This window comes from Neoarius graeffei, chromosome 25 (assembly GCF_027579695.1).
Source record: "Neoarius graeffei isolate fNeoGra1 chromosome 25, fNeoGra1.pri, whole genome shotgun sequence".
Taxonomy (NCBI): domain Eukaryota; kingdom Metazoa; phylum Chordata; class Actinopteri; order Siluriformes; family Ariidae; genus Neoarius; species Neoarius graeffei.
Genome location: NC_083593.1, coordinates 43,836,758 through 43,852,694, shown reverse-complemented (window position 1 = coordinate 43,852,694; position 15,937 = coordinate 43,836,758). Strand labels below are relative to the sequence as shown.

General features: G+C 41.5%; 1 protein-coding gene across 1 annotated transcript in view; it reads left to right on the top strand.

Annotated features, from left to right (window-relative positions):
* cntfr (ciliary neurotrophic factor receptor) overlaps positions 1-15,937 on the top strand; it is a 415,519-nt gene that overhangs the window by 312,933 nt on the left and 86,649 nt on the right. Inside the window, exons 4-5 of the mRNA XM_060909413.1 lie at positions 4,781-4,898; positions 10,032-10,198. Coding sequence (XP_060765396.1) covers positions 4,781-4,898; positions 10,032-10,198 — 285 coding nt within the window. The remainder of the gene's footprint in view (positions 1-4,780; positions 4,899-10,031; positions 10,199-15,937) is intronic.

The following is a 15,937-nucleotide window of genomic DNA, read 5'->3' as shown; positions in this document are numbered from 1 at the left end:
TCTATTGTTCTGGTGTCTCCGAAGGGACCGTCTTACAGCGCCCCTAGAGGTGTGGCATGTGTATTGCATCGTTTTCAGCAAGCGTTGCGTTGCCATATGGACCAGATATTTTACTGATTGTTGCCCATTTGGACGCGATATATTTTTAAATAACATCTCGTTGCCGTTGTCGTGTGGATGTAGCCTAGCCTCATTTTCCCTCTTCCTCTATCCAGCCCCTCTCCACTAATGTCTGCTTCCAATTGCTGGATACATATTTGGCATTCCACACCTGTTAAAAGGAAGCAGTTGGGAAGGGAGTCAGTACTTAGAAAAGATAAGGAGAATTGCCTTGGATCCACTCCCACGTCTTTTTAGTGGCCCGTCTGCTTGACATTTGTCAGTTGACCTCTGCGACTGTGTCTTTCATTGTACTGACTCTTTAACAACCTCAGATTAGGGAAGTGAAGAGCTGCAGGCCACGCACTTAAATCTCAGTGAGGAAGTTTTGTCAGATGAATTTGGGTGTCCAAGTGGAATCTAGATCAAATAACATGGAGAGGAGTTTGCCTGATGTTCCAGAGGGCTTGGATGAGGGATAAATCTCAAATTATGCCATCAGCAATTTGTGAGATGTCTAACGTTTGAAGGTAAAGTGGGGTTATGGTTTGGCCAAGGCCAAAGACAAATGGTTTCATATGTTAAAAGTAAATTGAGTCAACAGTCACCAAAGGCGCTGGACGCTGAACAGAACATTTTCCTCAGCGTGATTACTATTTCTGACAGCTAAATCAGCGCACTCTGTTGACTTGTGCAATTATGAGCTTTTATTACAAATAGTACTTAACGCCTTTTGTACCTTCCCTAAGGATTCCAACAACCGACATGTTTCCGAGGGTATCATTTAACTCCCCTGTATAAGACATGACACCATTTTGAAGATTTATAAAAGCACAAACTGGAGCTGCTTTGGTTTTCCTATGGTCACTGGGGATGGGAAAGCTCTCGAGAAGCCCTACCCTGCTTTCTTCATGCACATTCCTGCATTGAAAAGAGTACAAAGGAGAGGCCTGAGAAATGCTGGACAAAAGTCCACGTAGACACACATAGTTAACCTTCTCATTCAAATCCACCAATCCATCCACATTCACTTCTCAACAATAGCAGCAGAATGATTTTTTTTTTTTTTGTATTTTGCTATGTTGACTGTGGAATGTTTCTTTAAGTAATTTAGCATGAAACACTACATGCCTTTGGTGGTGTAATCAGGGGTTGATTAAGACCTGTCAATGAGCTGCAATTGTTTTACTTTTAAAGCAAATAAGATTAAAGTTGTGTGTGCTTTTGATAAGTTTATATGTAATTAAGTTTTGGGGTTGTTTTTCAAGTTTGTCAGTTTAAGTGATTATTTGTTTAATCAGGCTAAAGCTGTTGCTGTGGCAAAAGAACGTCAGATGAAATCATGACAAAACCCAAAAGGGAAGAATGCAGATATATTTCTTTGTTGTCACTTCAAAAACACTGTGCCCTCCAAAAAAAAAGAGGGGGGGAACGAAACATAAAGGGAACAATAGACGCGTTGCTAGGCTGCAAACGCTCCTGAAAAAGCAATCTTGTTTTGTTTTGCGGCTTTCGCCTCTTTGCAGAATGCATCTTTGAGATGCTCCTCTGTGTAGATGTCCGTCTGCTTTCATTTGAGGTGAAGTGTGCGTGTGTGTTGGTGGGGTTCCGGTGTGTGTGAGCTGTCAGAGTGCCTGTTTGGCCCCGGGTTGAGGAAAGGCCCCCTGTGGCATGGAGGCTGGAGAGGAATGTGCCTCCTGAGGAGAGCCTCCAAAGCCACAGAGTGACAAGCTCACGGCAGGAATGTTGGGGTCAGGCTCGTCGTACTCTCTGACATCCACCCTTTTCTTCCACTGCGCTACCTTATACTCTATCTTTTCTTTCATATACAATTTCTTTCTCATCTCAAACCCAGTAGAGGATGTTCCAATGTTCAGACTTTGAAAGACTCGTACTTTGAAACCAGGCTGACTACATGACTGCAGAATATATTGCAACCCCTTTTGCAATCTCATGTTTTCTAGACTGGCCTGATGTCATCTTGTACAGATAGGCTCACTTTGCTCATTGAAAGCCTTTAGACCATTTGGTGATTGATCCTCCAATAGGACTAATGAATTGAATGTCACGGTCACTTGAAAAGTAAACGCAAAGTTAAACAGAATGAGTTTCTGAAGAGAAAACTGGATAGCTTAATTTTTGAAACATTTGAGATGGAATATGTTAAATCAAGATTTATCAGTGGATTAGGCAGGTGAGAATACAGCAATCGCACCAAAGCAGTGACTGAGTGAGGTGATCTCGGTCTGGTTCTGCTTCTTGAGAAGAGTTTCATTCAAGTGAGAAAGTGAATCAGCCCTGAAACAACCCAGTTGATGGATGCGAACCAAACATGTTGTATATTTTGGGTGCCAAGAAGCAACTGAACCAAAGGACAGACCTGTAGTGCAGAAATGTGATGTCTTCTGGATATTTGGGCAGCAAAAAATAAGAGAAAATGAACACTGGATGAGATACACAAAGCTAGTTTAAACTAGTTGCTTAAATAATTATCTAATTAATTATTTACTTAGCTCTAAGTTCTCAGGTGAGCCTGTAGACCAGGTCGGATGAGCTTATGCGATCACGCATCATCCATCCATCGTCTTCGTCCATCCACAATTTACAAAAATCGCTACTCCTCCGACAGGATTGATCGGATTTCGATCAAACTCACAATGTTCCCCAGATGGGCGTGCATAAAAGTTGTCAAGACGGTGGCACCACCTGTCATATTTACGATTTTATGGGTGTCTGAAATTTTTCACATTAAACACTACTCTTCATGAACTGTTCAGACGTTTTCACTGAAACTCACCCAGAAGACTCTAAAGACATATCCCAACAAGAGTTGTTCACCAGGTGGCACCACCTACCATGGATGAGGCTACAGAGGGGTCATGTGCAATTTCACGAAAATTGCTACTCTTCCTACAAAACTGATCAGATTTTGATCAAACTCATAGGGAATGTTCCCCAGGCTGGTCTGTATAAAAGTTGTCAAGACGGAGGCGCCACCTGTCGTATTTAACATTTTATGGGTGTTTGAAAATTTTGGGTGACTCGTCACACCAAACACTACCGTTCATAAACTGCCAGGATGTTTTCTCTGAAACTCATCCAGAAGACTCATCTCATCTCATCTCATTATCTCTAGCCGCTTTATCCTTCTACAGGGTCGCAGGCAAGCTGGAGCCTATCCCAGCTGACTACGGGCGAAAGGCGGGGTACACCCTGGACAAGTCGCCAGGTCATCACAGGGCTGACACATAGACACAGACAACCATTCACACTCACATTCACACCTACGGTCAATTTAGAGTCACCAGTTAACCTAACCTGCATGTCTTTGGACTGTGGGGGAAACCGGAGCACCCGGAGGAAACCCACGCGGACACGGGGAGAACATGAAAACTCCACACAGAAAGGCCCTCGCCGGCCACGGGGCTCAAACCCAGGACCTTCTTGCTGTGAGGCAACAGCGCTAACCACTACACCACCGTGCCGCCATCCAGAAGACTCTAAAGACATATTCCAACAAGAGTTGTTCACCAGGTGGCACCACCTGCCATGGATGCGGCTACACAGGGGTCATGTACAAGCTCACGAAAATCACTACTCCTCCTAGAGGGATTGATCGGATTTCAAACTCGCACACAACAGTGGCTGGTATGAGCTACAGCCTCATTGAGGCTATTTTTATGATCGGAGTGTTTTTGTACGTTTTTCCATCACCGTAATTCTGAAGATTTTTCAAGTATGTTTTTTTTCTTCCCCCTACCTGTTTATTAATAAGTGTGAAAAGAAAAACAAAACAAACCAGACCAATTAGCAAGCAAAAAAACCCCAAACATTAATTTTGCATTGATTCAGCAAACAGACTACTAGGTGTTAAACCACACTTAGCGTATTAGTCAGTCATCCACTGCCATCAAAGTGGGCTTTGTAACAGTACGCTATAAACACAAGTAACACTTCAGTTGAATGCCTTTTGTATAATGGAGACAGAGCTCTCATCATTAAAAATCATCATTATTAATTATTTACCTGACATGTACAAATCGTACCAAATAACTAATGTGCTCTAAGTGCTAAAGCCATAAATAACTCTTTTCCATGCATCTTCCTAACACATGATGATTTCTGACATGCTGCACAGTCAGTCTCTATTTCCTGTCCTTTGTGTTATCAGGACAGTGTTTAGTGTAATCAGAGCTGAAAAGAATTGAGCCCTAAAAGCCGCTTTGTTTCTTATGGAAAAGGGAAGCGCTCACTTGGCATTGTGGCTTAAGCCCGTGTCTGGGGCGGAAAGGAAGAGGCGGCTAATATTATGCATCACCCAGGCAACTGGTCCGAGTCATCCGTTTCAATTTCAGTGGTGAAGGGCACGGTCCAGTGATGGTGCAAGAAAGGGCCCTAATCTGGAAGGAGGGCTGGGGCGGTTATTGCATTACCTCTTTCACACCCACCCTCCACTCCTTCTCTCTTATCCTTTTTTCTCTTCTCTCCTTTTTTTATGCTTTTCCAAAGAAAAGACAAATAGGTTTACATGCAAGCAGTTACTGCAGGCTAAGAGACCTCTGGGACTGATGTTTGGATGACTGATGGTTATCTGAGGAGTTGCAGTAGGTTTGACAAAGTGCTTATTTTTTTCTCTCTTTCTCTTGACTCCTCTCCCCCCTTCCTCTCTCCCTCTCTCTAGTTCCTCCTAGGGAACCGCAGGTGACATGCCGATCAAACACGTACCCCAAGGGCTTCTACTGCAGTTGGCACCTCTTGCATCCCACATACATCCCTACAGAATTTGAAGTTGACGTCCAGTAAGATATTTTGTCACTTTTCTTCCATATATCCTGCCCTCTTGCTGATATCTGTTTCTATTTCTGCTTACTGTCTCAATCTTCATCTGTCACCCAACCCTCCCTTTTTCCATTCCCTATCTTGCTGTTTGTCCGTCTGTTTCTCTCTCTCTTTTTCTGTCATGCGGTGTCTGGCCTCGTGTAAGAAAGGAGCCTGCCTGAATCAGTGATCTGTGCAGTCAGCATCTCTCTGGTGAGAGCTGATTAGGCCTGTCTGACGAGGAGAGACAGAACCCAGATTCTCAGCACATAGCCCTTGTGGGATGCTATCAGACACTGACTAGAGCTCTGTCTCTCTCTGTCACTTCCTTCTTTTCACTCTCTCTCTCTATAACGTTCATTTACATTTATTCATTTGGCTGATATGACTGACATTTGAGACAGGATGCAGTGAAGTGTTAAAGACAATGCTCAAGGATTCTACAGTGGCATTGGGATTTGATCTCACATCCTTCTTATTAGCTACTACTGCTATTGCTCGCTTCCTGTATCATTCTTTTCCCCCCTTGCCTCCCTCTCTCTCTTATGCATGCTTGCGCTCTTCCTTCCTTTCTCTATTTGTCTTTGGTTTTTTCTTTCTACCTTGCTCTTAATTTCAAAGTATCTTGGTCGAAAAAGCAAAATAACTCGTCCCTAATTACTGCAATCTACATGATTTGGTATAAACCCTCGAGAGACCTCTACAGAAGCGGTCTACGTGTCACAGCCTCACGGTCAAGCCAAAAAGCTGCCTTTCCAGGATCGTTTTGTACTGATCACAAATGTCACTAGGCAATTTCACAGCAGGCGGCTCCTCATTAATTTTCTACAGCCAATATGTCACATTTGAATAATCGTTTCTTTGCTTCGAAACTTGCTAGTGTGACTTTAACATCATTGATTAAAAACAGTCCTTAATTAGGGAACAATGGCCTTTATTAACCTATCCTATTAACAAATTTAAAAAATAAATTAATAATATCACAGTGGTGGGCGGCACGGTGGTGTAGTGGTTAGCGCTGTTGCCTCACAGCAAGAAGGTCCGGGTTCAAGCCCCGTGGCCGGCGAGGGCCTTTCTGTGCGGAGTTTGCATGTTCTCCCCGTGTCCGCGTGGGTTTCCTCCGGGTGCTCCGGTTTCCCCCACAGTCCAAAGACATGCAGGTTAGGTTAACTGGTGACTCTAAATTGACCGTAGGTGTGAATGGTTGTCTGTGTCTATGTGTCAGCCCTGTGATGACCTGGCGACTTGTCCAGGGTGTACCCCGCCTTTCGCCCGTAGTCAGCTGGGATAGGCTCCAGCTTGCCTGCGACCCTGTAGAAGGATAAAGCGGCTAGAGATAATGAGATGAGATGAATATCACAGTGGTATGGCGTCTATTTTTTATTTTTTTTTAATGTGTAAAATCTAGCAACTGGTGCAAAACTTCTGGAATAACAATACGAAGGCCAGACAGTATTCACTTTTAGGGACTGAGCTTTTTTGACAGTCCCTTTGCTCGAAGGAAAGGAAGCAATATCAGACGAACAGTAATGATACTGTAACAGCACCCAGGCTTTCTAGCAGATGGCACCCTGGGGCAGACTCCTGGCAGTCTCCCACTCAGCAAATCTATTCTTGTCTTATGCTTTGTGGCAAAATATCCCATTGGTTTAAAAGAAAAAAAAAATGAGCTGAACTGTAATAGTGGCCCCTAGTGAGAAGGGAATGCTTAGGATGATCTGATAATAATATAGTAATACACTGAAGAACATGAAGGTGCATGCTGTTATAGGAAATTCATCAACACAGGGTGGTGTGTTGCAAAGTGGACAGCCATTAACATTCCATAGTTGATTATTTTCCTACAAAAGCATGCTCTGGTGTGTCTTATTTCTCAAGCAATTTGCGAGCTATTACACTTCATGTATTAATTTATAGTTGCTTTTTGCCAAACAAGTTCGTTCCTGTTATCACTTACACTACAGCGCCGTTAAACAGTCTGTAATTAGACAATGTTTGCTCATGAAGGTAATACTGAGACAAAAATACGCAGCCTTTTAATTAGAGAATCTGGAGCACTGACACTGGAGAATCCTTCCAAAAAGAGACTTTTTTTTTGTCTTTTCGAAAGTTGTGATAGAAATGTTAACTAATTAGAACAAGTATGAATATGATTAATATGAACCTTTCATCCAGCATCACCACAGCTGTTATTTAACCATTATTCACCGAAGGTGAATATTAGGGTTATTATTTAAATACAACCCCGATTCCAAAAAAGTTGGGACAAAGTACAAATTGTAAATAAAAACGGAATGCAATAATTTACAAATCTCAAAAACTGATATTGTATTCACAATAGAACATAGACAACATATCAAATGTCGAAAGTGAGACATTTTGAAATTTCATGCCAAATATTGGCTCATTTGAAATTTCATGACAGCAACACATCTCAAAAAAGTTGGGACAGGGGCAATAAGAGACTGGAAAAGTTAAAGGTACAAAAAAACGAACAACTGGAGGACCAAATTGCAACTCATTAGGTCAATTGGCAATAGGTCATTAACATGACTGGGTATAAAAAGAGCATCTTGGAGTGGCAGCGGCTCTCAGAAGTAAAGATGGGAAGAGGATCACCAATCCCCCTAATTCTGCGCCGACAAATAGTGGAGCAATATCAGAAAGGAGTTTGACAGTGTAAAATTGCAAAGAGTTTGAACATATCATCATCTACAGTGCATAATATCATCAAAAGATTCAGAGAATCTGGAAGAATCTCTGTGCGTAAGGGTCAAGGCCGGAAAACCATACTGGGTGCCCGTGATCTTCGGGCCCTTAGATGGCACTGCATCACATACAGGCATGCTTCTGTATTGGAAATCACAAAATGGGCTCAGGAATATTTCCAGAGAACATTATCTGTGAACACAATTCACCGTGCCATCCGCCGTTGCCAACTAAAACTATAGTTCAAAGAAGAAGCCGTATCTAAACATGATCCAGAAGCGCAGACGTCTTCTCTGGGCCAAGGCTCATTTAAAATGGACTGTGGCAAAGTGGAAAACTGTTCTGTGGTCAGACGAATCAAAATTTGAAGTTCTTTATGGAAATCAGGGACGCCGTGTCATTCGGACTAAAGAGGAGAAGGACGACCCAAGTTGTTATCGGCGCTCAGTTCAGAAGCCTGCATCTCTGATGGTATGGGGTTGCATTAGTGCGTGTGGCATGGGCAGCTTACACATCTGGAAAGACACCATCAATGCTGAAAGGTATATCCAGGTTCTAGAGCAACATATGCTCCCATCCAGATGACATCTCTTTCAGGGAAGACCTTGCATTTTCAACATGACAATGCCAAACCACATACTGCATCAATTACAGCATCATGGCTCCGTAGAAGAAGGGTCCGGGTACTGAACTGGCCAGCCTGCAGTCCAGATCTTTCACCCATAGAAAACATTTGGCGCATCATAAAATGGAAGATACGACAAAAAAGACCTAAGACAGTTGAGCAACTTGAATCTTACATTAGACAAGAATGGGTTAACATTCCTATCCCTAAATTTGAGCAACTTGTCTCCTCAGTCCCCAGACGTTTACAGACTGTTGTAAAGAGAAAAGGGGATGTCTCACAGTGGTAAACATGGCCTTGTCCCAACTTTTTTGAGATGTGTTGTTGTCATGAAATTTAAAATCACCTAATTTTTCTCTTTAAATGATACATTTTCTCAGTTTAAACATTTGATATGTCATCTATGTTCTATTCTGAATAAAATATGGAATTTTGAAACTTCCACATCATTGCATTCTGTTTTTATTTACAATTTGTACTTTGTCCCAACTTTTTTGGAATTGGGGTTGTAATACTGGCTGGCATTGAGTGGTATATCAGATATAGTCCATTCAGCTAGCATGATATTGAACGAGTCGAAGACAAGTAGCTGAATGGAATATATCCAATATACCACAAAAAAACCCAGCCATTATTATTATTATTATTATTATTATTATTATTATTATTATGCACACACATTCCTTTCGGGTGTTCAATATTTCTCTTTCAAAATTCTCTCAAAATCTTGCGTATTTAACGAAGCAAACCTGACCCCCATGTTTGTTTACAAATTGTCACAGTCACTCACAAGCCCAGAAGTTTTATGTCTTCGACATGTGACATCATGTTGTCTTGACAACCATGCAATATCGTAAACCATATTCAGCACTCATTCTCCATTGGGTAGAGTGACGTTATGCATGTAGGATAAGCGATATGCTAATAATATTGCATGCTATCAAACCAAATGAATGAAACCCGCTAGCAAGGAATAGAACATGTGTTTTTATTGCATGGAAAAAGTGTCCTGTATGTATAATTATCACTGATATTGAGGCGGATAATTATTTTAGTATAAATATGCAGGTGATTATTTTTTTAAAAAAAGTTAAAAATCGTATTTTAAAAAAATTATTTCAAACTTCAAAAGCGGCATGCAAATGTAATAACGGCACAGCGTTGACTTGTCACTTATCTATGCCGACTCATTTAAAATACTTTCTTTTGAAATTGATAAAATAAATCACAATTCCACCTTACCTTTGAATAGTTTTAGACCAAACTTTGTAGCATCTTTAGTGCTTTTAGGAATAGCGTTTTCTTTCATAATTTCTAATTCTTCCTCACGTACGGTGACAAAGCTATTGGCCACCATTTTCCCGAGTTGCTCGAGGTGATTAATGGAGAAATAGTCAGAATCTCTTGACCAATCAGTGCACTCGATTTCCTAAAATCACCTCCGTATTTATGCTAAAGAAGATTAATCAAAAGCTTCTGAGCAGTGAAAATGGAGCATTTAACAGCAAAATGTGGTATAATCATTGATATAAACCCTAAGAAAGTGACACATCATGATGACTGCAGGATTGGTTCTGAGATTCTCAAATGTACAGTACATTCGAAGCTTTAATGCAGGTTTATCACAGGACTAGTAACCACGTGCTCAGTTGTAACTTATTCTTTACTTTTTATTCTTTACTTTTAATAAATCATGACAATGACCAAAATCATTAACCAAAAATTGTTTTGTTATTGTTGTTGGTTTGCTTTTTTTTTTTTAAATCATTTTCTCAACCAGACACAACCAGAAATCTCTAGAAGTGAAGAGGGATGATGTCCATAAGAACAGATGCCATGTAAAGTTTCCTGAGCTCTTCTCTAGTTTTCCTTACCGAGTCAACGTGACGGCGATCAACGAGCTCGGAAGAGCATCCACAGCCACCAGCTTCGAGGAGTCAAACATGGGTACTGCCTTTATTCTGTCTCACATTAACTTTACATGTGAATAATCACAATGTACGTGCAGTTTGTATTTTCTAAGGCTATGGCAAAATGTCTTTCCAATGCATCCACCACACATAGTGTATCCATTGATATAATTTTCCTTTCAGTTCATTTTATTTCTGCACTTCACCGTTTTTGAGGTTCCTATAGCATGATGTGCTACACGTCTGAAAAGAAAAAGCCTGCATTCACATTACGCGCATTCAGAATAGGGCTCACAGAAAGTAGCTGCAAGGGATTTATGAAGTACTAAATATCTCAAAATAAACATTTTATAGACCGTAAAAATGTTTTGATGGACACAGCGCTGTGTGGCTTTGACCAAATGAATACACTTAGCCTATAAACATGAAAATAAAGTGTACACATTTAAACATAACCCTCCCTTTGCCAGGCAGCTGGTGGAAGACTGTTTCTGTCTACAGCCATTCATGTCAATTACTCAAATCATGTTTGGCATCTCAGCCTGTGTTTCATGCTTGGCCTGAGAATAGTGCTGTAATCATTTAGCAGGGGTGAAAGAATGGACGTGTCCAAAACATCTGGCTCATATTGTCAGACCCAGAGATATCTCGGGACTGCCGAAATGTTCCCCTCATTGAGCTGGGAGATGCCATGCAGTGACTCTGCACTGGGAATGAAGGGAATATCTGGTCTCTGGGAGGAGGTAAAAAAAAAATCCAATAAGGATTGGGGGGAAAAAACAGCATAGGCTCCCAGGAAGTAAATGAAGTGTTTACATGCATGGCTGCATGCATACTTGATAGTAATAAAAATGCTAATGCCATCTGGATTACTGGATTAACTGGAGAAATATTTGCCTTCTAGTGATAGCGATGATTTATGGTGCAAGAAAGGCCTCCGTTTTAAACCAACCACAGAAAATTTGATTTGATTCGAAATCTAAGTTACAATTAGTGTACATTTTGGGAACAGTTAGGTAATGTATTCATGAACGTACACATGATTTTCATGCTATAGGATGGTCTGTGAATACGAGAAACAAATTGCAGTAGCTTGAAATATAAGCCAAAGTACAGTGGCTTTGTCATATAAAAGTCTTTCTGCTGCACTGTTTACTTTCAAAGTCCCTCCCATGCCAGGACCTGGTCTTCCCAGGAAGTCTTCCATCCCAGTATTAACCAGGCCCTTAAGGTGCATTGGGTGGCATTGATCTCCGCGTCTATAGCCTTCGGCCTCTCGCATATTACATAGCCAGGGTTACAGTGGGGGGCCAGAAGAGTTTGACTTCCCCACCTGCATCTGTATTGTAGCGTGCCTCGCCAGATGGCAGTAGGTACCATTTTTATGATGGTCTTTGGTATGACCCGACCACAAGTAGAACTCATGACCTCCCGGTCTAGAAGCGGACACGCTAACCACTAGGCCAACTCGCTGTTAAGCTTATACAGTTACAAAATTATCTCTTTGGCTTTTATGGTTGATGCCAGCTAGTTCCCCTGAATATTAGCTCGACTGGCTTTTATTTTTTTATGTTCTCCTGAAGATTAGCTCTGCCAAATTTTATAGTTTGTGCTAGCTAGTTCACCTGAAGATTAGCCATACTGGCTTTTATGGTCTTTAGCTGGTTCCCTGAAGATTAGCTTTTCCAATTTTTGTGGTGAATCCTAGCTAGTTCCCTCTGTAGATTAGCTATACTGGCTTTTATGGTTTTTATAGACAGCTCTTCTGCTGATTAGCTGTTGCAACTTTTATGGTTAATGCTAGCTACTTCCCCTGAATATTAGCTGCACTGGCTTTTATTGTTTGTGCTAGCTTGTTCTTCTGAAGGTTAGCCGTTCCAAATTTCATGGTTAATGCTAGCTAGTTCCCCTGAAGATTAGCTTTTACAATTTTTTTTTTTCAAGAAGCAAACACGCTAACCAGTAGGCTAGTGCACAGTCACTGTTTACATTAAGGATGCATTAATGCTGATGCTATCACGAGTTGGCCTAGTGGTTAGCGTGTCTGCCTCTCGACCGGGAGATCGTGAGTTCTACTCATGGGCAGGTCATACCAAAGACCATCATAAAAATGGTACCTACTACCGTCTGCAATACAGATGTGAGTGGGGAAGTCAAACTTTCTCGGTTACCAGAGGACTAGCCCCCTCCACTGTAACCCTAACTGGATAGGCAAGAGGCCAAGGGCTATTGAAATGGAGATCGGTGCTGCAAAAGAGTTGGTTAGTGCAGGGACAGGAGACTGCCTGGAAAGACCAGATTCTGGTGTGGAAGGGACTTTGATATGCTGATACTGGTGTCAGGTCTGATACCATGTTCATTTACTCACATGATACCAATATCACATGTGACATAATCCAGGTGTATTTTGTCATGTTAATGACTGGATAATGACAATGCTGGACACGTTATATGATCAAAGGGAACTGTTCTGTACGAAAATATCAAGAGGAGATACTACAATATACAGTGATGCTTGAAAGTTTGTGAACCCTTTAGAATTTTCTATATTTCTGCATAAATATGACCTAAAACATCATCAGATTTTCACACAAGTCCTAAAAGTAGATAAAGAGAACCCAGTTAAACAAATGAGACAAAAATATTATACTTGGTCATTTATTTATTGAGGAAAATTATCCAATATTCCATATCTGTGAGTGGCAAAAGTATGTGAACCTTTGCTTTCAGTATCTGGTGTGACCCCCTTGTGCAGCAATAACTGCAACTAAATGTTTCCAGTAACTGTTGATCAGTCCTGCACACCGGCTTGGAGGAATTTTAGCCCATTCCTCCGTACAGAACAGCTTCAACTCTGGGATGTTGGTGGGTTTCCTCACATGAACTGCTCGCTTCAGGTCCTTCCACAACATTTAAATTGGATTAAGGTCAGGACTTTAACTTGGCCATTCCAAAACATTAACTTTATTCTTCTTTAACCATTCTTTGGTAGAACGACTTGTGTGCTTAGGGTCGTTGTTTTGCTGCATGGCCCACCTTCTCTTGAGATTCAGTTCATGGACAGATGTCCTGACATTTTCCTTAAGAATTCGCTGGTATAATTCAGAATTCATTGTTCCATGAATGATGGCAAGCCGTCCTGGCCCAGATGCAGCAAAACAGGCCCAAACCATGATACCACCACCACGTTTCACAGTTGAGATAAGGTTCTTATGCTGGAATGCAGTCTTTTCCTTCTCCAAACATAACACTTCTCATTTAAACCAAAAAGTTCTATTTTGGTCTCATCCGTCCACAAAACATTTTTCCAATAGCCTTCTGGCTTGTCCACGTGATCTTTAGCAAACTGCAGATGAGCAGCAATGTTCTTTTTGGAGAGCAGTGGCTTTCTCCTTGCAACCCTGCCATGCACACCATTGTTGTTCAGTGTTCTCCTGATGGTAGACTCATGAACATTAACATTAGCCAATGTGAGAGAGGCCTTCAGTTGCTTAGAAGTTACCCTGGGGTCCTTAATGACCTTGCCGACTATTACACGCCTTGCTCTTGGAGTGATCTTTGTTGGTCGACCACTCCTGGGGAGGGTGTTGAATTTCCTCCATTTGTATACAATCTGTCTGACTGTGGATTGGTGGAGTCCAAACTCTTTAGAGCTGGTTCTGTAACCTTTTCCAGCCTGATGAGCAACAGCAATGTCTTTTCTGAGGTCCTCAGAAATCTCCTTTGTTCGTGCCATGATACACTTCCACAAATATGTGTTGTGAAGATCAGACTTTGATAGATCCCTGTTCTTTAAATAAAACAGGGTGCCCAGTCACACCTGATTGTCATCCCATTGATTGGAAACACCTAACTCTAATTTCACCTTCAAATTAACTGCTAATCCTAGAGGTTCACATACTTTTGCCACTCACAGATATGTAATATTGGATCATTTTCCTCAATAAATAAATGACCAAGTATAATATTTTTGTCTCCTTTGTTTAACTGGGTTCTCTTTATCTACTTTTAGGACTTGTGTGAAAATCTGATGATGTTTTAGGTCATATTTATGCAGAAATATAAAAAATTCTAAAGGGTTCACAAACTTTCAAGCACCACTGTAGTCCTACACTATAAGTAACCTGATATACTGTTTAAATTTTGTCTTTAATGGAGAGTATGAGGCTGGCTGACCTGAGTGTGCACAGCAGTATCAGTGAGCGTGGTCATTAAAAATGAGCGCAGGGTGCTAGTGTTGTAGTACTTGAGACTGATCTTGGTTTCAAGACCACTTTTTGAAGGTCTCAGTCTCATCTAGAAATCGACCGCATTTTTTCTCGGTCTTGGACATGGAGGACTCTAGATTTTATTTCAAGCCTGGTCAAGACCACAACTGCAGGGATTTCACTAAATTGCCTATGCATTGTCTGATTGATTTGTTCACCTCAATACTGTGATTAGATGTAAAACTTCTTGCTTCAAATGTGACCAATAACGTGACTCATTGCTAATTTGAATTTTTTTTTTCCTGTTAATGGCTGTCACCCCACCCCACCCCCCTTCACACACACTGGTCTGGTCCTGGTCTTGACTCAGTCTCACCCTGCCTTGGTCTTAGTCTTGACTTGATCTCAACCCCTCAAGGTCTTGATCTTGTCTTGGTCTCGATACACTTTGGGCTTGGTTTACGTAGGTGGTCTTGAGTACCACAGTACAGGGTACAGATAAAAAAGTATTTGTGTATCGAGAAACAATCACACATGAGAAAAAGCACTTCAGTTCAGCGAGCACTGTGCACTTAGACCTGCATGCTTGACAGGGTCTCCAGTGTGGTCATGAGTCAAGGTGCAACTTCTGTCATTTTTAACAACAGCATTCACTGATACTTCCATTCATGCTCAAGCTGGCCATCCTTACACTCGTTATATTTTTTGAATGGCATAACATTTATTAAATGTGAAATACAGCATGAGGAGTTCATCGCTAGCGGGACACTGCAGCAAGCAACATTGCGCTAAATAAAATTCCGCGATCCCCTTGAAAAATCGGCAAAAAAAAAAAACGAAAGAGGGAACAAAAGAACACTTTGATTTGTTGTCTTTATGTTCTGTTACATAGTCATGCTGCTTGATGTTTGTCCTGTTAGGTCACTCATGCATTTGTTCGGTTTTTGTGTACGAGGCAGTAGCGCCTGCCCTCCTTCCATAAAAGCCTGAGAGAGGCTGAAAGAAGGCTAGTCGTGTGTTTGTCCCAGAATTGGTTTAAACAATATCCACACAGTGTTTCTGAGTTGTAAAAAGAGTGTTTCAGCCATGCCAGGTCAGGACTCTGCATATAAATCTAAGCCAACTGTGTGTACCATGAATAGTTAAGACACAGGAGAGGGAGGAGGTTTTGGACGGAGCTTACCCCCACGGTTCAGGGCATCTCTTTGTCCTCATGTGTTTCTGTGTGTGTGAAGCTAAACCGCAAAGCAAACACTGTGAACCTCAACCACCACAGGGATGGAGGAAGAGAATGACCACGCTGTTGTGCTCTGCCCATTTCTCATAAACCTCTGCTCAATGGGGTGGCCCAGAAAGAACTGCATGCATTCAGAGATGTTTCTGGCCTAAAGACTTTCTCGAGACGTGTTGCAATGCGGATGCCCTCAAAGATGTACGCATTATGTCAAACAGATTTTCCGCTCAGTAGGAAAAAGGACACATAGACGCCATTGTCTTGTGCATATTTCTCCTTTTTATAATAGAGGGTTTTTTTATGCTGTTTGTTTGCACTAATCCCCAGTGGTAGG